Raw genomic sequence first — 22,568 nt, 5'->3', positions numbered from 1 at the left:
GGTATGTGGAAAATGTCAATCCAAGATATTTGCATTTAACAAAGGCATCTGAATCAGACAGTAACATAAAATGACGGAAATTACTGAGGAACCTAACGACCCTCACTGTAAAATTTCTCTCTTGTCTGAGAGCTACACCCAGCAGAGGTTGCAGAGGGAGTCACAAGGCACCAGGTTCTGATACCTGCTCATTATGCAATTCTGGTCAGAGTTTCAAAACAAACATTCAGCCAGATGTAAAGCCCAAAGTGTGACAGCTCCTAATATTGTTCTTGGCTTGTACTTGAAATAAAGTGAACAACATGGCTTTAAAACAGCTGAACAGGATGCATGCCATTCTCAGTTCGGCAGTTAGTTTAAGATTTGACCTAGCACAAGGAGGAAGAAAAATCCATGCACACCAAAAATTTAGAAAAGGTAACAAAAGAGCAAAATATTTTCTAAAGAGGGGAAAAAAAAAAAAAAGGCAGAGGGGGGAAATCACAGAATTTCTCTTTTTGAAAAGAGCCATTACTTTCTTCTCAGGCAGTACATTTACTTTGTGGATATGCAAAAAGTAAATACTTCAGCTTTGGTACTTGACTTCAGCCACCCATTCCTCTCAACAAATACAAGGAGCAGGGGGGAGACTGTTCAGGGACAACCTAGTGCACAGCTGAGCTTTTAGCCTGATTTGTCTGCTGACTACATGAGGAAGCTAGAGAAACTTCTCTGTTCAGTTGTTAGACAGTGTGAGTACTTTCCAAACTGGCCCACTTCCTACTAGAAGCAAAATACTCAAAGCATCTATCTCACCAGAAAGGCAATTTAAAAATAACTTAAAAACACAAAACTAAATCCGTAAGCCACTGGTTCACAAGTAAAGAAGTCATGGCAGATGGCACAGCTCAGCAACGCACAAACACTGGGGGGAAATTCACTGCAATCCCAGAAAATGCACAGGCACAACATTCTCCCCAGCTTCAGCAAGCAACAAATGCTTACCAGTGCACCAACTGCACAGAGTGACTGTAGCAACAGCAGCAACGAGCAGCACCAAGTCACTGAGTTTTCATATTTGAACTTTTAAACTAGATTTTTAGTGACCACTAACTAATCAAGTATGTTTTAAAATAATTCCCCTCTTGAATGTCTTTCCTATGTCCCCCTCCTGAAGTATAGGCAACTTCACTCGGGCTACAATCCAAGACTAACACTTGTATTCTTAATAATTTGCAGACTTCACTTCTCAAAAGTTGCACTACCTTGCTTGACTATCTTATATGAATTATATTAATTAAAACAATTTGAGTTTCAAATGGCCTTCAAATACTTTCATCATTCTAGTCAAGTGGTTAGTCCTTTTGTAAAACAATTGAACCTACACCATGAAAATAATGCAATAACCAGGAGAAGAAAAACAACTAAAAGAAGTAGAAAAGGCATGGCAATTCTTACTCACTTATAGAAAAGACTATTAAGGATCTTAAGACAAAATCGCTTTTGTTCTGTTTCTGCTTATATATCTAGGCCACCATCCTAAAAAGATTACTATACTTCAAATATTACTTAAAATACTTGCTGTTTCAATATACTGAGGGCTTTATTTACTAATTTTTAGTCAATACCATATATTAATAGTTTCCCTAATTACCTGTAAACGCTTTGTGTAGTCAATTAAAATATACTTATGCCTGGAAATGTTTACATTATATCTGCCAATGAAGGATTTTGGCTGAAAACATTTTAAAAGCTGAAGCTTTTAAAGAGCATTCTAAAACAGCAAAAACTAGTAAGCTTAAAAAAAAACCCCAAAACTCACATCATATGAAATGCATGGGCTACTCCCCCTCCTTTAAAAATAAAATTTGAGTTCCTCTCTTTATATAATTTTGTTAACTAAATATTAATCAAAATCGAATTTGGAAAATAAGTAACATAATTGCTCCAGGATCTCTGGAACTTGGCAGAATTCCTAAAATGAAAGTATGTGCCCATGCTTTGTAGCATCAACACAATAAATCTGAAGCTTAAAAATATTTCCACATATATTATATTTATGCTGCAAAATGCGTTAGACATGCAACAGTTCCAGCACTTTCAGGAAGTGCCTGCATTAAGCACCTTGTTCACATGCATGCTGGAAAAAAGGCCAAGATCTCTAAATGCATGGCTGCATGTTCAAGGCAAACCCAAGAGCCATTCAACACACCTAGCCCCTGGCCTGGATGAACAGATCTGGAAATCACAACAACCTGCATTTACCTGCCATCTTTTCCATGGCCTGGCAACCTCTCTCCCTATCCTTCTGTGCATCCCGCATATGTGCTATGCTGTAGGTGACTAAGCAGCGCACAGATGGAAGTCACTCAGTTCCCATCTGATGGCCTGCAGGAAGAGTGGCAGAAGAGGGTCACCACAACAGTTCACAACCTTTGCCACCACTGACCGCAAAGGAAACAGAGAACAGTCTGCCTAATGGCCCTGGGCAGTGGCAAATTGCCCCTACCTTTCCTCACCAGGAGGAGAGAAGGAGTCACATTTACATGTGCTCATTCTGCACACATGCAACAAAATCCAAGGTCTCACAGCTTATCAGCTTTATAGTACACACACAGATCAGCTATACTGGGCAAAATGAGATGGCCTGACCATCAGGTAAAAGGAAGAAGCAGTGCTGTGGTGTGTAGCCTCTGCCCCCGCAAGAGAAGTACTGTGCCCAGCCTGAAAGCCTCAGTACTCTTCACAGGAACACTACTGAGTAGTGCTTCAGGCTGTGCTCCAGGCAGTAGGTATTTCTGTTCAACCCTTCTTCCATCATTTCACATTGTCCTCACCCCACATCACTATCATTGCAGAAACTCTGAAGCAAAGCAATTAAGAGGCTTCAACTTCTTTTTTTGGCAATGCTTTTCTAAGAAATTAATTATAAAACAAACAAAAAAAGAAATCCTCCCACAAACCCTTAACTTACTCTTGCAGAGTTTCCACTCCTTTTTCTTTATATTGCAGCTCTTGCTTCATCTGTGCCAATTCTCGTTTTAGCCTAGAAAGCTAAATATAGCACATATTTTAAAGTAATAATATCTAACAGAAAACTTCATAATAATAATTGCTTTTCAAATACAAAATCTTAAGTTACTTTAAAAAACTGATAGCGGTAACCTAAGTTATCTTCTTTTCTTGCTTTAAAACTTGCCTTAAAATATCAAAAGACTTTCTGAAATATATGAAGACCTAATCAAACAGCAATCACAACTTCCAGATTTCAGGGCACCCATTCTATTTGGTTTCTAACTCCAATAGCTTATGCTTACAGCTAGAATGTTTTCAACCTATACACTTTTTCTTCTCCCCTTTTGACAGACATCTCTCAACTGTCTTCAACTCTCTACTTAATTTTTTTAAAAAAAGAATGAATAATCAATGCTGTTAATTTTTCAATCTGGGAAAACAAAATCACTGGCAACAGACCTGGCCTCTCCCAGAAATGGCAGCCCAATTTTCTAGTTATTTTCATACTGTCCTGCCCTCTTTGTGCCCCAATCATTTACCTTGATCCAACTGGCAAGCATACATCAGAAGCAACAAAGCAGCGATGTCTCTAAAAACATATTTTTGTGACTTATGAAAACAAGTTACCTGAGTTGGTAGGGCAGACCTCAGAAGAGTGCTATCAGCACCAAGGTTGATCCGCAAAGAAATAGCTTCTTGCCCTCCAAAGCTGTTAGATATCTGAGGCCAACAGGGAAAGGAGGATGCAAGGGACTAATAGGGAGAATGGAGGTGTTTCAGTGTGTGGTGGTGGGGCATGAGATTGAACTGAGAGCCCAAAGAGGGGCAGGGATGGGAGAAAAAAAGTTCCTTCTTCTCAAGGTATCAAACTTGGTATATTTTCTAAAATGTACCCCGAGCGTCTTGATTTTCACATATCAATACATTAGTACATCAGTAAATGACAAAAACATGAGTAAGAGTAAATGTAGAGTTTAAAAAAATCCTACATATCCAGGCATAGATTTAATTTTGACAGCTCCGCTCCAAGGCTGAGGGGCTTTACAGCAGTTCCAGGGATGTAAACCACAACTGCCAGAGTCCCACCATCCTATGTCGCTATCCCTTCCTGATGTGTTCTTGCTCTGTCCTCAAAACTCATTGCATCAGCCCCCAAAGCACTTCTGTATCGTCACCAACTCTTTGACCACTCACCAAAAGTAAAATGAAAAAATGCATCACTAATATCATGTATACATTTTATAGCACATATTTTATTCTATTGCCCAAAACAATTCAATGCCTATGCACACATTCAGTTGGGCAGGTTATCCTATGCACTTAGGAGACCATTTTGTTTTAAGATGCAGGAACAGGGAGAAACAGTCACATAGGTGAAGAACTTGTTTACTTTCTTTCAATATTATTTAAATAAATACAGGTTACTTTCTTGTTTAGAATATGCTGACATTTAGAGTATGTAAAACAAACAAACACTACTCAGCATGAAATAAACATACAGATAGAGTAAATGCCTTTGAAGGGTAGTGAATGGTATTTATATTCATGTGAAAAGTGGTCATTACAACAAAAATGGGACAATATCCTGCAAAGATTAATATTTTGATTTTATTTTTTTTTGTAAGCTGAGTGCCTGGCATTCTAAATCCCATTTTGCATGGGATAAAATAATAAAAAGAAACATTCCATTTAGGAATAGGTTTTAGAGCTCAATATTATAAATTTATAAAAGTTCTATTTGGCCAACATATATACTGAATTGTGAACAGATTTCCAAATAAACTGCTAAATCCAGAGTGCAATGACATCCATGGAACCCCACTGAAAACAGTAAATGAGAAAATATTAAAGATAGCGAGTTTGAGTTCCACTTCAGAAAGAATTTGGCTGCAGATTATTTACTACTTGTGGCAGTTTGCACAGAGAAAGCAATTTCTGAAAGCGTGGCTGACTTTGCCTCTGACATCCATGACAAAAATTTTTATGCTTGTAACATGGAAAAAGCATTACTACACATCTCACTGAAAAGCAATAAATACAGACTCATTTTACAAGAACAATAGGTCAGATTAGAAAAGCAGGTTTTAGAATTATATTTCAAAAAAGGCATGCAACATCCATTGTACATGATAAGGTAAAAGAAAAACACACCGTCCTCTTCCCTTCCCCATGTGTAATTCATATTTTGACAAAATTAAAAAAGATTACTCACTCTGTCACGACGGCTGGCTATTTCTGCTTTAATCTGATATGGGTCATACTTAGTATTAGCTGAAAATCCAGAGAATGCTAAACAGATGGAAAACAGCATTTTAATTTTTTTTTTACTTTATAGACCATTGCATTGATTCTGTGTGCTATAAGTCACTAAGTTTTAAAATAATCCTCTGTGCTGAAGTACAACTGAAGAATCACCTCTGGCACGCCCGATTTATTTTTTTTTTGTCCTGACACCAACAACAAAAATTGTATATAGTAGCACTGAATATTGATTAAAAGCAACTAGCTTCCGTGTCAGGATGATAGCCTTTACTGATGCAAGCAATTTGTGTAACATTAACAATTATTAATTGTTTCCTAGGTATCTTGAATTAACAGTATGATAGGGACAGAAGTAAAAAGCTATTATTAGAATAAAATTAAATCAGCTACAGAGAGAAGCTGTCTCCTAAAGCAACAATGCATGGAACCAACTTACAGACCAACCTCTGGCAAGTGAGCTCTTCACACAGCATATCTAGAGTCAGGCAGTGATTTCAAGCTAAAGCCTAAACAGATGAAGTAAAGATCCTAAAGGACAGGCTGGGCAAGACCAACCATGATTTCTTGAGTGAGCCATTCACAGCAGCACTGGCCCACTGAAAAATGACTGGTATGTGAGTGGATGGGGTTGTACGGTTAGACCTCCCATCCTTTTGTAGAGCTGAAGGCTGCTGCTTTGAAACCCACATCTGTGTCTGCACTGCACCAAGCCTTTAGATTTTCAAAAGAACACTGCAATGCCAAGGTCATGTCAAGCGTGCAGGAACTTGCCAAAATTAGTAGTCATGCCTAGACTAATACTCTAAATCCAGGATTTTCTACAGATTTTTTTTTTTTTTTTTTTAAAACAGTGCTGATCACAACTGAGTCACAAAACTGCTGCATGGGCACCTCCCTACCAACCCACAAAGGCTGAGCTCACACCACCTCCCACTCGTGAGCACACAACACTGAGTCAATAGCAGCACCCTCAAGCAAAGAGAAGGAAAACAGTTTGTGAAGCTTTAGTCCTTTTAATGCAACACATTGAGACAAGTGGTGGTGGAGGCAGGAATACTCACAACATAAGCACCCAACTTTGGCACTTGAATTAGAAGCCTAAGATTTCTGTACAATAAATGGAGATTCAAGTATTTCAGAGTGGAGTCAAATTAAGAAAAAAGTGGAGGAGCTTTGGGGAATCTTGAGTTTACAACACGATTAGTTCCCAAAGGATTTTCATATATTTTTTCAATTTATCATCTGACTAATCAGCCCACAGTATTTTCTCAAAACAGATGCCTATGACCTTAAACCAATATAAAATATATTAACACATCTGTAGAAATTATATTTTTTTTTTTTGCCTCAAAACAAATGAAAGGCTTTATTTAAATTATTTTATAGTGTCTCGCTATGAATTCCACAGAAACACCTAAAAATAAAAATCTATAAGAGGACAGAGAAACATGAAAGTCAATTGACATAGCATTTGCATTCACGGTATGGATAACCTCCAATTTTGTCAGCAATATTTGGTTTCTGTTTCAAACAATTTGTTCTTCCAAGGGCTTTAAAAATATGAAAAACAGGTTGTATTTTTCTAGTGTATTATCTTTTTCTGGTGAATATACAGAATGAAACTTCTGTTGAAGCAATTCAACAAACTATCCCATAGGACTACTGTAAATTTTTAAGAAGCAAAATGTCCAAGAGCCTAGAGGAGTATTGTAACAAATACAGTAATTTAGATTTTCTAACCTAAAAATGCTGATGACATTATGTTTACCCTATTCCAAGCCTTTAAAGAGTAAACACTCTTTAAACAATTTCTTTTTTAAAAAATGCTTTCTTGATTAAAAAAAAAGTAACCTTTCTTAATAATTCTTAAACTTCAACATAACAGGGAGAAATACTAGTCACATCTGTTACGTCACAAACAGAATCACAGAATACAGATATTAAAACTAAACAAAAATATCAGATAATCCCTATTCAACAGTAAAAGAATACTTGGTCAAGACAATCTGGAACACTTCAGCCCTAGAAAACATCTTTTATCAGGATTTTGGCATACATGTTAATCACCCTGTCTTAAGAAATACCTTACCTACCTTTGGACTTGGCTTAAGAAATACCACTGGATCAGCAGCTAAACACTTCTATCCAGGTGCTTGCTTTGACACTACCTTCCTCCCGTCCCCCCCTAATATTAGGCTTCTTCAGTATTTTCAGAAAGGGCTGAGCACAGCTTCCCCTACTTCTCAAGTCATGGCATTTACCAGCAAACCTGCAGTTAAACACTGGTCACGCACACATGCGAGCCACTGAAAAGCCACCAGGGCAGTGAAACTCTATTATGTTTCCACGAGGATGTTGAGAGTATCCATTTGATGCACTTCTCTCAACTAGACTGTTTTGATTCTTCAGAAAAGATGCCTTTTCCTGTTGCACCAGCCAACTGCCAATAGATAGCAGTGCAACAACTTCACATTTCAGAAAAAGTGTACTGTCTACTCCAAGCTACCAGAGACAATGGAAGAATGAAAAGAGCAGGAAATTGAGAAATTGAGGCTCTACAACCCACATCACCAGCATTAGGATCAGAGGCTGGCATTCAAGAACGACATGCACTAGTGAAACAACTTCCAAATTTGTGGTCAGAGGTACTCTTGACCATGACACCTTGTCCCTAACTCTTTATAACTAACCATGGATTCACAGAAGGCTTCCCCTAGGCTGAAGGTTTCTCTACATGTTAAGGATGGAATAACCTATGAATTTAGAAGTGCAAGTAGGTGGCTGGTCCAGCAACATTCAGGCTTGTCTTTGTTGCCTTGCATGAAGCATTGCTATGGCTAGCTCTGAGATGGCTACAGATGCTAGCTGGGATATCCCTGTTAAATGTTAAAAAGGCATATTCTAATAGATCTAACAGGAAATGGAAGTCCCTGAATAGCCGAGTCAAAGGCCAGCACCTTACTTCTGTAGTCAGGATCTTCATTCAGAGGAGAATCAGGTGATGGAAAACACTTTACACTATTTCTTACACCCCATGTTGTGAGAGGCAGGTGGGTAAACCAAGAAAAGACCAGTAAACTCACAGCTGGCATAAGAATGGCTGTCATCTTCACACATTTTGTGCAACTGTTGATACTCTTCTTGGGCTAGTTCAAAACGCTGCTGCTTTATTTGGTATATCTCTTTCTTGGCATTGAGTGCCTCCTGGGCAACTATTAAATATTCCTTTAGCATGCGTTCCTGCTCCCTTCTCCATTGCTCCCTTGGGTCCTCAATTTGTGTGAGCTCTAAGGAGAAAAGCACAAAAAAAAAGTGTAAGACACTTTATCCCACAAAGTACAAAATATTTCGTTAATGTCTGTTTTCGACTAGCACACCCAACACTACAGTACCCAAAATCCCTCCAGCCTAGACAAGAAGGAAGGAAGGAGGCAGAGTGGAAGACAAGGAAAAGCTCTTTCAAATAGAAGAGGTGTTTATAGTTGATTCTTCTCTTTACAAACCAGAGCAAACCCAACAAAAACCTTCCCTCAACTTGAAAATTCTGAGAACTACCTAAAAACCCAGAACCACGTAGGAGAATGAAATGCTTAACCCACAACTCTTTAAATGGCTGGAACAGCCTTAAGATGCTACATACAATTTCACAAGTATAACATCCTGAAAGGTCAGTGACTACACCTGTGTAACTAAGATTAATGTCATTCAACAGAAAAGTTAGCATTTTGATCTCAAATCCCTAAAAGTATTTAAATGGCTTCTTTTCTTGCATTAAGGAACAGCACTCTCATGCCTCCCATTTCCAATGTTCACTTCAAACACAAATCAAAGGCAAGTTTCCAGTACAAAACCTTTCCCATATATACTGATATTCAAAGTTACTACTGTACAAGAGTCTCTCTGGAGTTGCAAAGACATCTGAGGAGGACACATGAATTAAAACACTAAAACATTTTGTTTTCTTTTTGTGGTAATGCTCAAGCTAGCAAATATATTTTACATTAGGATGTCCATGTAAAGTCTCATGTTTAAGCAAATGTTAATTTCTGATGACTGAGTAAGAAATCGCTGCAGATGCAATGTTAGAGTAGTGGCAGAACCTGCAGCACAGTCAGGATGTAAGCACCTAGTTATTTTTTCCAAACTTAATTTCCCACGAGAGATGAAAGCCAGTTATGTTTTGTATTAATATTGTGTATATAATTCAGTATATTGGTGTCAGTAATAAAACTATAAAAGATTGAGTCCAACACATGAAGAAATATAATGATGTGTCAAGGTCATGCTAGCAGCTCTCCTATTTGAGAGTCATCTGAAAAGTACATAAACAAAAACACAAAGCTCATCTGTGAAGTGTACTTCTAACAGATTTGTATATTTGGTTCCTAGTAACCTTTTCTCTCAACAGCTGTAACTTTTTTCTCCCCACAATTCCTCACATTGTAGAATAAAGATCATGTCTGTAATTCTGCAATTTCTACCCACATCCCCAGGACCCTTAATTCACAGCAGCACCTTCTGGCTCGAATGCCCCCAAGCTACCTCTGCAGTCCAGGGAAGGATGTGCTGTGACTTGTTCCAGTCTCCATAAATCCTCCTCTGCATGCAGGGCAAGCAAACGAAATCAGAGTTCACAATGCAGTACATGCTTTACTGAGGGCAAGATAATTTGCAACACTATTTCATCTGTCCTTAAGTATTCCTGAAATCTGTGCAAATTTAATATTCCTAAAACTGTGAATCCTCTATGGAAACTATGCAGAAGTTAATAAATATTTACAAGACAGAAAAACTAGCTCCTAATAAGTGTCTCTTTTTAAGTAGGAAATTAATAGTTCTTAGCCAAATAAACAGCCAAGGCTAAAATGCTATGTTGTACCCACTTTAAGCGTCTAAAGTCCTGTATTTCAGGGCACATCATCTCTTATCAAACTATTTCAGAAGCCTTCTAAAAAGATAGCAGCACTCTTCTGAGGCAGAAAACTTCCTCAGAACAGGAGTGACATTCTCTTCTGTTTTATAAAGTACAGAGGCTTCACTTTGCCCTGGATTTCTACACAAGTTTGCCATGTAACAACAAAACTAAAGCTATGCTGTATGAAAAAATTAACTTCCTGCATTTCTTTATAAATGGTTAAAAAAAAAAAAAAAAAAAAAAATCAAAATACTACAGTGACTTAAGAACAGCCCCAGATAAACGCAGAGAATATATTATTCCCCTACTGGGGAATGCCCAACTGGTTAAAGGAGACTTCAAAGGCTCCCAAGACTCTGAGGAGGAGTGAAAAGAATTCTGCGGCTGGCAGCTGCCAAGGTTTTTAAGCAATGGTTGGACAAGAGCCAAGAGCAGCTTAGTAAGGGTGTCAACAAAGTACTGAATTTACAGAACAAGATGGTGATCAGGGTTGGAAGCACCATTGAGATTTACAGAAGATTCCTCTGTTCCTGGGGTTTTTCAACATAAATGGAATATTATTGCTTAGAAATCTTCTTATTACGTTCTGGGTAAACAGAGCAAGAGGCTTGGAAAAATCACTTTATTTCTTTTAAAACGGCAGAAAGTTTGAATCAGTGCACAAAGCATGAGAGGTCCCTGGTAAGCATAACTTCAGGAAGACTCTCTTTGAATCATCCCTTACATTTTCTCACAGTACTTCTTGAAACCAAAGCACTATTTTTTTTTTTTTTTTCAATTAACACAGAGCCCCCTGCTGCAGAAAGCATGTAACCCAGTCAGTCACAAAAGGCAGTCCAAATGTTTCCACGTGCAATTTGTCATTCCAAATATTTCAGAAATAGCTCAGAATACAAAGTACTCATTTCAGCAAAAAAATTGCTTCAGTTCCTACGCCATCTCTGCCACTTGCCTGACACTATCTCATGAGGCACATTGTTGTCCACTCATTAGTTCTCACTTCTACAAAGGAAGTTAATGCAGTCTTGATTGGTACCTTTGTCATCCACAGTTGAAATTGGACCAAGTATCCTAGTAATTTTTTAATAGTTATTATCCAGCTACAGTATCAACTCCATCTTTTCTCTGAATATACATCTTGCTTGTATATGCAAGCACTATATTAGCCTAAGGGTGACAAACCCTTTTTGGTGTGATGGCTGAATTAACATTTAGGATAATATCTGTGGGCTACAAGTCATTAGCTATCATGAAAGAGACAAATTTTGCAACCTTGTTAATTGCAGAATGATTCCTTTCACTCATTTCAGCACTGGTGCCAAGAAGTTTCTTTCCCTCTGCTCATTTATTACCTTTATTTAATTCCTAATATGATTAGCTTTTTTTCCCGATTCATTCTGTGCAATGAGCATTTGGGAATTTAACTTTTCTCTGTAAAAGACTCTTCTACAGTTTCTGGTCTCAATTGCACATAAAAAAAATGCAAGCCAATCTGACATGTCTAAAATGATTGATATCCTTTCTGTAAATTCCAACTTGATGGCTGGGGTAAATCAGCTAGTAACAACGTCTGAAGGACAAAAGGGAGTGAGTGGTATCTTCTGCATGCAATGGTGATGGCTATTCCTATCAAGACACCTAAGCTTTAGTTGCTTTATTTTAGTAACAGCTTTGCAATGGTAGTTTATGTTCTCCTCATTATCTATAGGTATTCTAAAGACTCTTACAAAGTCTAAGGGAAAAAAAAAAGAGTTGCCAACATCCATTTTTATTTTTTTAATATATGCATTTACACAGAGATACACATTGGTATAAACGCACTCCATTACCTTGCTTTTTAAACTTGAACATTAACTAAAGTTACCATGACAATTTAAACAGGAATCATTAACTTACTACCTATTTTAAACAGTTATTTTAAGTGATCAGTGCATTAACAGCTCTTAAAAGTTTATTATTTAATTTGTGATCTTTGTTAATTTCCTGACAAGTAAGTGCCTCTGTGGGTCAAACATATCATGGGAATATTTGTTATTCTGTTGTGCTTTTTTTATATAAGTAACTGTAAAACCACAATGCACAAGTAATTCCAATGATGGCAGGAAGCCAAAAACTATTTCTACACTTTTCTCAATTGAGTAGATTTTAAGTAGGTAGTACTGAGGTTGGTTTTGCAGATTATACTATTTACCATCCATGTGATGCCTCTTACATCTACTTTCTCTTCTACCTCCCTGCCAACTGCTGATTCCCACAATATCGAAAGCATTCACTCTTTGATGATAAGCAGCTTAATGATAGCAGCACAACAGTAACAGCAGTAATGGTACAAAACTGTAAATATGAGACATTATTTTAAAAGTAGAACTGGCAAATGTGCCAGAGAGTGGCAATACAAAGTCTAGCAATAGTCCAAAAGGGAAATTGTGGAAACCTCTCCCTCTTAATTTCCAAAAGGGGCATCTGCTGTTGATTTGATAGCACTTTGTACAGAGTTACAGCATAAAACGGTGCTTAAGAGAGGATAAGATTATTGCATTTTGTAGTTTTTCTAATGAAAAAACAGCACTTTTCTCTCAGAAACTATGGGAGACTGGAAAGACAGGAAACACAAGAGCATACCATCAAAACCTTGTAATTAACACATGACAAAAAGCATCAAAGAAATTACTGATACTCCACAGTATGACAAAGCAAAACAAAATAGTTTTATACACTATATCTTAATCTTAGATTGTAAAATTATTTACAAAGGGAAGAAGGATTTTGCTATTATTTCAAAGATGAGAAAACAGACACTGCAATAAATCACTTGTACGCATTTTCTCACTGTAGTACACAAGGTGCATAAATGGTATCAGAAGCCAAGTTTGTTCCATCAGGTAACATCAACTCATTAGGATTCCTCAAAATAATCATACATCTACTCACGATTTATGTGGTCCATATAATAAACTCCAATCTGTTGATCGTAAACAGTTTCCCATCCTAAAGGAAGCTCATCACCAACACAGTCAGCAAATGTCAATGGCTTTGTGATCCTGTAAAAATAAAAGTAACAAATAAATACAGAAGGTACAGAGTTTACAGTACAATAAATGTTATTACATGTTCTGAAGATACCTCCCTCATTTGATCACAAACTAGTTATGCTGCTTAGGAATGTGCAATAATCACAAACATCCCGTTTCAAAATAAAATTTCATTTAAATATGCTGACAGATACTCCCCAAACAGGTAAGACAAGCTTCTCCCTCCAAGTTTCTATGTTTAACAGTTTAATTACAGTGGCATGCAGTTCTGCCTGTTTTTCTCCCATACTGCAAAGAACACAAACTGAAACTGGTGAAGCTGGAAATCACAACTGCTAAAAAATTACTATAAGCTTTATAGGCTTGAACTTCTTTAAGGCATCAAAGCAGTATAATTGTTTGCCTTTTAAAAAATGAATATTTACAAAAAAAAAAAAGCATGACATAATAGGTATCTCTTCATTTACGCATTTCCAACTACTAATGATACTCTCTGGATCCAGACTCATTCAAATTGCTTCCTCTCCCTCAAAACAAAGAGACAAATGTCTCTAAAGAATTCTGAAGCCATTAAGAGCAGAAATTGTAACTAATAAGTAACAGTGTTACTATCTAGCAGCTTAAAATATCACACCCCTTGCTAGGCAAACACAAGGGGGTCATAGAATACCAGAACAGCAATTTCAGGCCTGACAGGAACACTGAAAACACTGGGTTATAAATTCTGCAGGAAAACTCTGTACCAACATTGTTCTAGAACACCAAGGTATATGAAAAAAATAAACTAGGAAGAACAAGTGATGCAAATAAAAAAATCTTTACTGTTCAGTTAAATCACGCTTACTTCCCTAATCATTGTTCTAGTTAATGTAATTGTTTCAATTATACATGGGATATACATACATCTTCAACATGTATTTCTTGGGGCATTTCTAATACCTAGAATGACGACAGCTTTGCAAAGATTAAATGTATGCATTAACTTAGGGATTGATTGATTTAGTTTCAGCATAAACTATTGCATAATATTACCTGGTGTACAATGGAAATTCTGTTCTTATATAATACCCAACTAAGGTTTCCTGAGACCAGATCTGGACTATGCTCACAAATGCACTGCAAAATAGAGATCACTGCAACAGGCCATTTGTACTTCATCTGATAACACCTGTATAAAAGAATAACTTTGAAGTAGAACATGTCTGTCTTTTAAACAGATGCCTTTCCTCACTCAAAACCAAAACCAACCAGAAGAATCCATTGGTAAATACTTCACATTATGGAAATACTACTACAGCTAGCATTAGTGGTCCACTAAGCACATCATTCAACCATTAACAAAATGTACAAAACTCTGCACATTGCAAACAGAAAAGCTGCCTCCTAAAATTACCTTAGTATCCTTGAGATTAAAATGCTCAAAATTAACTGCAGTAGATTAAAAAAAAATCCTCAGTAGTTTAAATGTAATGTTTGAACAGCTCTGTAAAACACTACAAAGATCAAGTCATTTAGGTCAAATAATAGAAAGCTTGATATGCTATGGATTGTCAAACGTATAAACAGTTTAATAAGACAAAGAGGTACATAAACTGTTTAAATATGTGCCCCACTATTTAAAGTAAATTTTTTCCATTACTGATAAGTAGTTTACATTATGTAATTGTTCAAATCCACAGCTTCTGTATTCAAGAAAGAAAGTGTTACAGGTATATGCATTCCTTCAGTAATTCATATAGCAGTCTAGCAGACCAAGTATTGTAAAAATATCTCTGATCTCCCTGGAATTCAGTCAAATATTAAAAATACAGCATACAGCATTTTTCTTGAACTCTCATTATTTTGTTTTGAAGACATCATGTTTACAAATCCTCAAAGTAGTCTAGACATTGCCTCCTAAATTACCACACTATAGACAAAATTTTCTTTGGAATGAGTTATGAGACAGGCTTGTCTGTAATACAAACACACCCTCACCCTTTACTCGTAAGTAAAACGTGCACATGATACTCTAACTTTTCATACTACAAGAGCTGTAATTCAATGCTCTCTGTGATCCCACCAGGGCTCAGACCTCCAGGAAAGGGACAACACTCGCCTTCTGGAAAAAGGAAGAAAGCCAATGCATCTGGTCTAACCAGTTTTCATTCCTATGTTAAAAGGCATACACGAAAAGTTTAATTGATGGTTTTGAAGGAAACCTTGTAAGAAAAAGAACATATAAAAAGCTATGTTCCAGATATTCAGACTACTATTAATTTGATGTTGCTTATTTTCACCTACATTCAAAGTTGCTCCAAATTGGATTCCCTTCAGACAAAGCATAACACCACATTGATTCTCAATTTAGTCACATTCATAATTATGTTGCTTGAACCTTCTTCATTCAATTCATCTAGGTTAAAACATGTAAAGCTTAAACTAAGGATTGGAAGTTTCTCCCTGTGTTTTTGCACTGGTTTAATTAAGTCAACAACCAAAAAAAATTCTGGTTTAACCAGCACAAATCTGAGGACAAGATTTTTAATTTTTTTTTTTCAGCTAGGGAAACTAGCAGCTTTGAGAATAACAAAACAGAACCAGATGCAGATACAGAGATTGGAGGTCAGCCACAAATTACAGACCTAGACAGCTGAAATTAAGTATCTTCTGGAAATACTGCTGTACTCTTTTTTTAATTAGCTTAAGCATTGTAAAAAAGAAGAGGTCTTCTATATAAATAATTGTAAAAGGCACATCTGTTAAAATGTTTTGAAGTATTAAAGACAACAACTAGTAAGGCATTATAAAGACAGAACAAAAATGCTGCCATCTTTAATAAAATAATAAAATGACCACGGTTGCCGTGAACTATGCTATTCACAGCAGTAAACAAACTAAGGCATTTTTTCTGCCATGATTGATCACCTCCTGTGCCACCCCAAAATCTGATAGACACTAATAAGAAGGTTCTGAACTTCCAGCTGAAGACATAATTCCTCTGGGACCAGTCTTATAACATTAACTGGTTGCAAACACTGGATCTACAGCCTAAGTACAAATGATAGTCAGCCATAGGGGTCAATTTTGCAAAAATCAAAGAGCCAACCATAACTTCAGATTAAGTGATTTACTGTTTCTTCATTATCTTGAAACATTTATCCTTTCCAAAATTATGCTCTTCAGTCATCAGGCATCCAACCTTTTGTGACCTGAAACTTTCAAAGGCAAATACAGAAACACATAAGAAGGCCTCAATAACCTAAATCCTGCAAATAAAACGGAGAAAAATCTACAAGCATTGTCACACACATTGGCTTTGTTACCTCTAACTCTGCCAAAACTAAAATATGTTTGTTAAGAATAAAGAGGAGTCTGCTATTTACTTAAGGTAAAACAGACATATCTGAAAATGCAGGTTCTCTTAATATTTTCCCTGCATCAATTATCAAGCTAAACAGTTAAAATACAAACTACAAAATAAAACTGAATAGTTCAATAAAACTGTCTCTAAGAGGTGCTCTTCCTCCTCCTTCTATGCTTATTTCCTATTTTTATTCATTACCCATACACAGAGGATTCCAGAATACATTACTACACCTTTCTGAATATGCAGCAGCAACCAATATTTCTTGAATGCATCAGTTCATGGCGGGGAGTGGGTGGGAAGGAAAGAAGACAGCAAAATGCAATGGCCAAATACCATTTTAGAGAAATTACTGCAAAACTGCTCTCAGCTGTAGTATAACTCCATTAACAGAAGCTAATTTCAAACCCCAAGAAGCCCACAGAAAACCTCAGCCTCTAAATAATAAAGGAACACTTCCAGGTTCAAGAAAAAGCATACTTCAACAGTCCAAAACAGTTTAATTGGTAGCATGGAGCAGCAATTTCATTTCATGGATTTTCAAAAACAGAACCAGATCACTAAAAATCACAAAGGTGTCTCCAAAGTAGAAACTCTGATGCAAACTAGCTGCCATCGCTCAGACAACATCTAGATGTCTGAATATCCAGGGTCATCTAATCTTCCAAAGTGGGCCTGAATTAAGAAGAAAGTGCTAACCATGATGGCTATTTATGAACAAGAACCAGCAAGTTCTGAAGAAAAGCCACCATTTTTAGGGGATAGGGAGGAAAGGATGCAAAACCACCAATAACCAATAGTGCTTTTATTTTTGTTCCTGATTTTGGACAGGTCCAACAGCAAATCCAACAGAAAAAATGTCTAATAAAATTTGCCCCAACAGACAGCTAGGGAGAAGCATTTTCTTACAACATTCTCTTCATTTTCCTGACAAATGCAAATTACAGACTCAAAAACTATTAATTCACACTATGGATGTGAAAAATAACCAGCCAATTTAAAAACAAGTATTAGGATCACCAGAAAAATAACTAAACATTCTGATAAGTTCAGTGATAAGTTGATTACAGTACTGAAGATTGACAAATAAGAAAGATAGAAGGCAAAATGAGAAGTCATGCACACACCTGAAAGCTTTCAGCCAGAATTTTTTTTTCTTCCCTCCTTTCAAATATGAATTTATATTACAGCCATTGCTATAAAACTCATCTGATCCTCTTTTCTTGTGTTGTGGTTCTTATTCCCCTCAACCACAAAGCAAAAAAAGCAAAACAAGAAACTGAGTAGGAATGGATGATTAATTTTTGTTGTTTCACAGACATAGGAAGAGCTGCCTATGCTGAGGGGGAGTTTGGGAAGGTTGTTATTTTGTTTTTAAAAGTCACACTGCAGACCTGGAGGCACTTCATGCACATTCTCTACCACCACAGTTCAGGCCTCTGCAGGAGAGTGCTCCAGAGCCTGCACGACTTTCTCTGCACAGAGAAAGTCTGTGGCCAGTCAGCTGTGTCATGACCACCCAGCAGCCCCAACCCACCCAGCTCCTTCAAGCTGGCTGCCCTGAAGAGAGCACCCCTTTCCTCAGCAGCCCCTGCCTGCCACCCCACCAAGTAGGGCAGGGACATGCCAGGCACACCTTGCCCAGCTGCTGAAGGAAGAGGATTCCTACATGGTTCAGAAGCAGCTGCACAGCAGCTAGACACACGCAGCCTCAGATCGTGGCAGGAGATGCCAGCCAGGCAGGGCTCTTTGCAGCAAATGCTGCTGTGAACCCCTGTTACAGCACTCTGGTGCACACCAGTGGTTTGCTTCGCTGTCCATCCTCTGTCACACACTCAGCTCTCCACATGCATCCACGTCATAAAAATTAGCTGGATTTTGAAATACGATTTGGCAAATGACATACTGACTGATGTGTCAAAAGCACAACAAAGTTCACCAAACGTTTCAAAACAAAAAGTTGTTTAGAACTTTTTTTTTTCCAGATGATTTATGCTCATTTTGATGCATAATTTAATCTCAAGTTATGAATAAAGTAACTTACTGAACATCTACTCAATCCTTCATTAAAATAAATACACAATACTGATGGCTGGACAGAAACTTGCACAAATGAGACTCTGTGTTCAGGATAAAGAATGTAATTATATTCAAAGTCATCGCTGGGATACATTTCCCTTAGAAAGAAAATGCTACCCTACAGCAAGGAAATAATAGCATCAGCTCTTCTAAAGGTCACTTGCAATTCAGTCTTTTATGATCACACTATATTTTGCAGTAATTTTTTATTTATTTTTTTAAACAACAGCAAATAAGCACATGAAGGAGTGGCAAATAGCGTCAAATCAGTATCTTCGATTCTATTAATTTTACAGTTACATAAGCCAACATAGCATACATCAATGTGCAAAAGAGAAGGCACAGGATGGCATTTGCCAGCTACAGTAATGAATCAACACCTTTAAGTATTAAGAAAAATCTGTGTTCGTCATTAGATGAATTAATTATTAATCAATTTATTTTTTAAATGGAAACAAATGTTAACTGCCTTTAATATATAGTATTACAAACCAGGACAACCTATGCTGAGACAGCTGACAAACATGTCACTCCCACAAACATCTGAGTTATTTGCAGATTATACCTCCTGAGCCATGATGTGCTGCTGTTTCTAGTGTGGCAAATAAGCTGGTGGCAGTTCCTTTTAACCTCACTCCATAAACTATAATGCTTCAGGAGCTGGGTAGAAAGCAGCTCTAACATCTGCGCAACATGACATCAGAGGCGGTAACTTCATCAACCATTCTGTTCCTCAGTCCATCAATGCCCTTGTTTTACAGCCAACTGAGCAGGTGTGGGCCAAGAAAAGTAAAATGTTATCAGCTATCTACTTCTGTGAGCTTGTGCCGAAAAAAATAATTCAGGAAAAAAGGAAGTAATGGCACAAATACTCTATTTTGGCCCCTTAAACCCAAGTGAAGTGATTTTGTTACATGCAGTGTTTCAGGTCACCACATCTTATCTTATGAACTACATTGAATCAGTCAACTCCAAAACAAAAACAATTCACTTTCTCATGCTAGGCAGTCTCTTTACGTTTTTTGTTTGCATATTTGTTTTTTTTAAATCTCATTAACCCTTTTCAGATGGGTTCATTTTATGTAACATTGTCTCTGCTACATATAATGCTAAATGGGGTAGGTGGCCATGAAAACCCTGAACAATTAGATTTCATTATGCAAAAGCACCCATCTGTATGAACAGCAGACACCCTACATGATTTGTTAACTGAGAAGAAGCAACAGAAGTTTATATTTGCTATTTAAAACACCTATATAAATTTATGTGTACTCCCTCTAACCTCCTTTCTGCTCACTACTATGGAAAGAATAAGCATTAACTAACAAGCAGCAACAGAGAAATATTATACTTCTGTTTTTATCCTTTATCATACTCCCAAAAGAGCTAGGAAGTATTGGCTTAGTACGTGGAAACATAAAATAAAACACTGTGTCCAATTGCAGCTATTGCATGGCTTGTCTGGCTGCTCAGGAACTGCTGAAAGAGTTTCACACAAGCAGCCAAGTCTTCCAAGCAGCTATCCATTTCTTAACAGAAGCTATAACCCATATCCAGGTTCGGGACACAACTATTGTGGGAAATGCTTACTGAAAATATACTCACATTTCATCAAGATGACTGGAATTCCTTCTTCTAAAATCACAGCTGGGTTAAGTCAGTGCTTTTAAGAAAACTGGTTTTGTTTCTACTTTTTTTTTTCCTCAGAAAATAAACAATTTAAAAAATGGGGGCAGAGGGGTTAAGACTGTCCATGAGTCCTCTAAAACATGGGGTTTTGTGTATGCACAGATAGCCCAAATTTACAAGCAACTGTACAAAGCCACAAGCCAGAACCTAAGATTAGCAGTAGGGCAGGGGCAACCGCTGGAGGGGCTGGCTGAAGGAAGGCAATCTGAGCAGCAGGTGACTTCACATCCAGACCAGAAAGCAGGCAAAAGTATATAGGGGAATAAGCTATAAGAGGACAGCAAAAATATGCAGCAGATGAGACAGTTAAGGGGATGAAATTAGGAAATTACAGTTCTCCTGAACTGATGACAAATTGGATTTCCATATTGAATGTGTTCTTAGCTAGAAACAGTAACATGCAAGGTATTTATGACTTTTCTTTTGCTAATGCTAACAAAGTTGCCTTTGTAACTCAGAATCTTTAAACTTTGAAAAGATCTTCTTAAGGACTTGCATATATTGAGAGAGACTTAAAAAAAAAGCCCACAAACAGATAAAAGTCAAAAGCCTAAATTGAAAGATAAGCAAAATTTAATGGTGAAGAATCTGAGAAGCAAGCTGAATTCTTCCACCTGTGTAAGCAGCCTAGCATGACACTACACCTGTCCAGAGGCAGTACAGCTTTTGAGCACACAAGTAAAGCAGTGTTCTGGTTTTCTATCAATTTTCATAACTTTTTCACCAATTTCTATAACAGTGCTTTCCAATAGCATGCTGTTGGTAACTGAGGTCCTAGTTAGCACAGGCCAGCCCTGCAAATAAACTCTATTTCTGCCATCCTGCGAACCACAACTCTGCAGTCTTCTGCTGGAGAAGAGCAAGTCACTCAGCTCTCGATCTTCAATTACCTCAGTATATATTAAAGCCTATTTCTAGGTTCAGTGTATGCATACATGAACAGAATTACTCTCTTCTTACTGCTGGTCACAACTTCTGTATGCAACTACCAGATGAGGAGAAAACATCTGTACTTCCCTAATGGGAATCAGTTGAGTAAGGATGAAAAGTGCACCTGTAAGATCTTAACAGTGAGTTCTTAGCAATAAGCCCTTTGCATATGAACAAGAGTAACAGAGGGATTCAATGCAGAAAGAAAATGAAGCAGAGGGGGAAAGGGAGGTCCCCAGCAGATAAGGAGGAACAAAAATGGGCCACAAAACTCCAAAATCAAGCCCATGAAGTTAGACATAGTAGTAGAAAATGAGGCATCAAAATAAGCTTTACATGTCAATAACGACTAACTAAAATGGTCTTAATGCTGCAAGACACTATCACGCAGCTGAATATTCCTGCAGATCTTACAGGATCATGTCAAGCTTATATCAAAAAAGGATTAGCACATTCTCACTATTTCGTTGCTTCCTTATTTCTAGTTTATTAAGGTATCTTGACTATCTCTCAAGTAGTAGAGAAGCAAAAGGGTAAAGTTCTTAAAAACTGTCTTCCCATCTACTGCATTGCCTCACTAACTTCACACGTCCTATATCCAGAAAGATTATGTCACCATTTGTTGACTAACTTGTTACCTTTTGTTCTGGTTTGGTGGGGTTTTTTGGTAGTGGGGAAGGGGCCCCAGGAGTGGCTCCGGTAAGAAGCTGAGAAGCTGCCCCTGCTCCAAACCCAGCCAAGGAGTCATAGGAGGGACAATAGATGCACCTCTGTCATTAACATACGAAATAACTGAGATAACACCTGAGCAGAGAAGGAGGGGCAGAAGAGCTGTGCTGGAGGAGAGCTGGTGAAAGGTCTGGAGAATAAGTCCTGTGAGGAGAGGCTGAGGGAACTGCGATTATTTAGTTTGAAGAGGAGGCTGACGGGAAACCTCACTGCTCTCCACCACTACATGAAAGGTTGTGGGGAGGTGGGAGTTGGCTTCTCTCAAGTGAATAATCACAGGACAAGAGGAGATGGCCTGAAGTTGTGCCAGGGGAGTTTTAGACTAGATATCAGGAAGAATTTCTTTACCAAAAGAGTCGTTGGACAGCAGAACAGGCTGCCCAGGGAAGTGGTTGAATCACCACCTCTGGAAGTGTTTAAAAGAAATATAGATGTAGTGCTTGGGGACATGATTTAAGCATTGAACAGGTAGATTAGGTGATGGTTGGTAGACTCAGGCTATGGCTGGACTTGACGATCTTCAAGGTCCTTTCCAACTAGGATGATTCTGTGATTCCCCTAGACATGAAGTGAAGTTTAATGAAATTAGAAA

General features: G+C 37.6%; 1 protein-coding gene across 1 annotated transcript in view; it reads right to left on the bottom strand.

The window, feature by feature from the left end:
- WWC3 (WWC family member 3) overlaps positions 1 to 20,966 on the bottom strand; it is a 69,103-nt gene extending 48,137 nt beyond the window's left edge. The window contains exons 1-5 of the mRNA XM_010004647.1: positions 20,962 to 20,966; positions 13,103 to 13,212; positions 8,340 to 8,543; positions 5,207 to 5,283; positions 2,954 to 3,033 (exon numbers count right to left, since the gene is read on the bottom strand). Coding sequence (XP_010002949.1) covers positions 2,954 to 3,033; positions 5,207 to 5,283; positions 8,340 to 8,543; positions 13,103 to 13,118 — 377 coding nt within the window. The 5' untranslated portion in view covers positions 13,119 to 13,212; positions 20,962 to 20,966. The remainder of the gene's footprint in view (positions 1 to 2,953; positions 3,034 to 5,206; positions 5,284 to 8,339; positions 8,544 to 13,102; positions 13,213 to 20,961) is intronic.
- Positions 20,967 to 22,568: the final 1,602 nt, after the last annotated feature.

Source organism: Chaetura pelagica, unplaced genomic scaffold (assembly GCF_000747805.2).
Source record: "Chaetura pelagica isolate M959 unplaced genomic scaffold, ChaPel_1.0 scaffold178, whole genome shotgun sequence".
Lineage (NCBI taxonomy): Eukaryota > Metazoa > Chordata > Aves > Apodiformes > Apodidae > Chaetura > Chaetura pelagica.
This window is presented reverse-complemented; position numbering and strand designations above follow the sequence as displayed.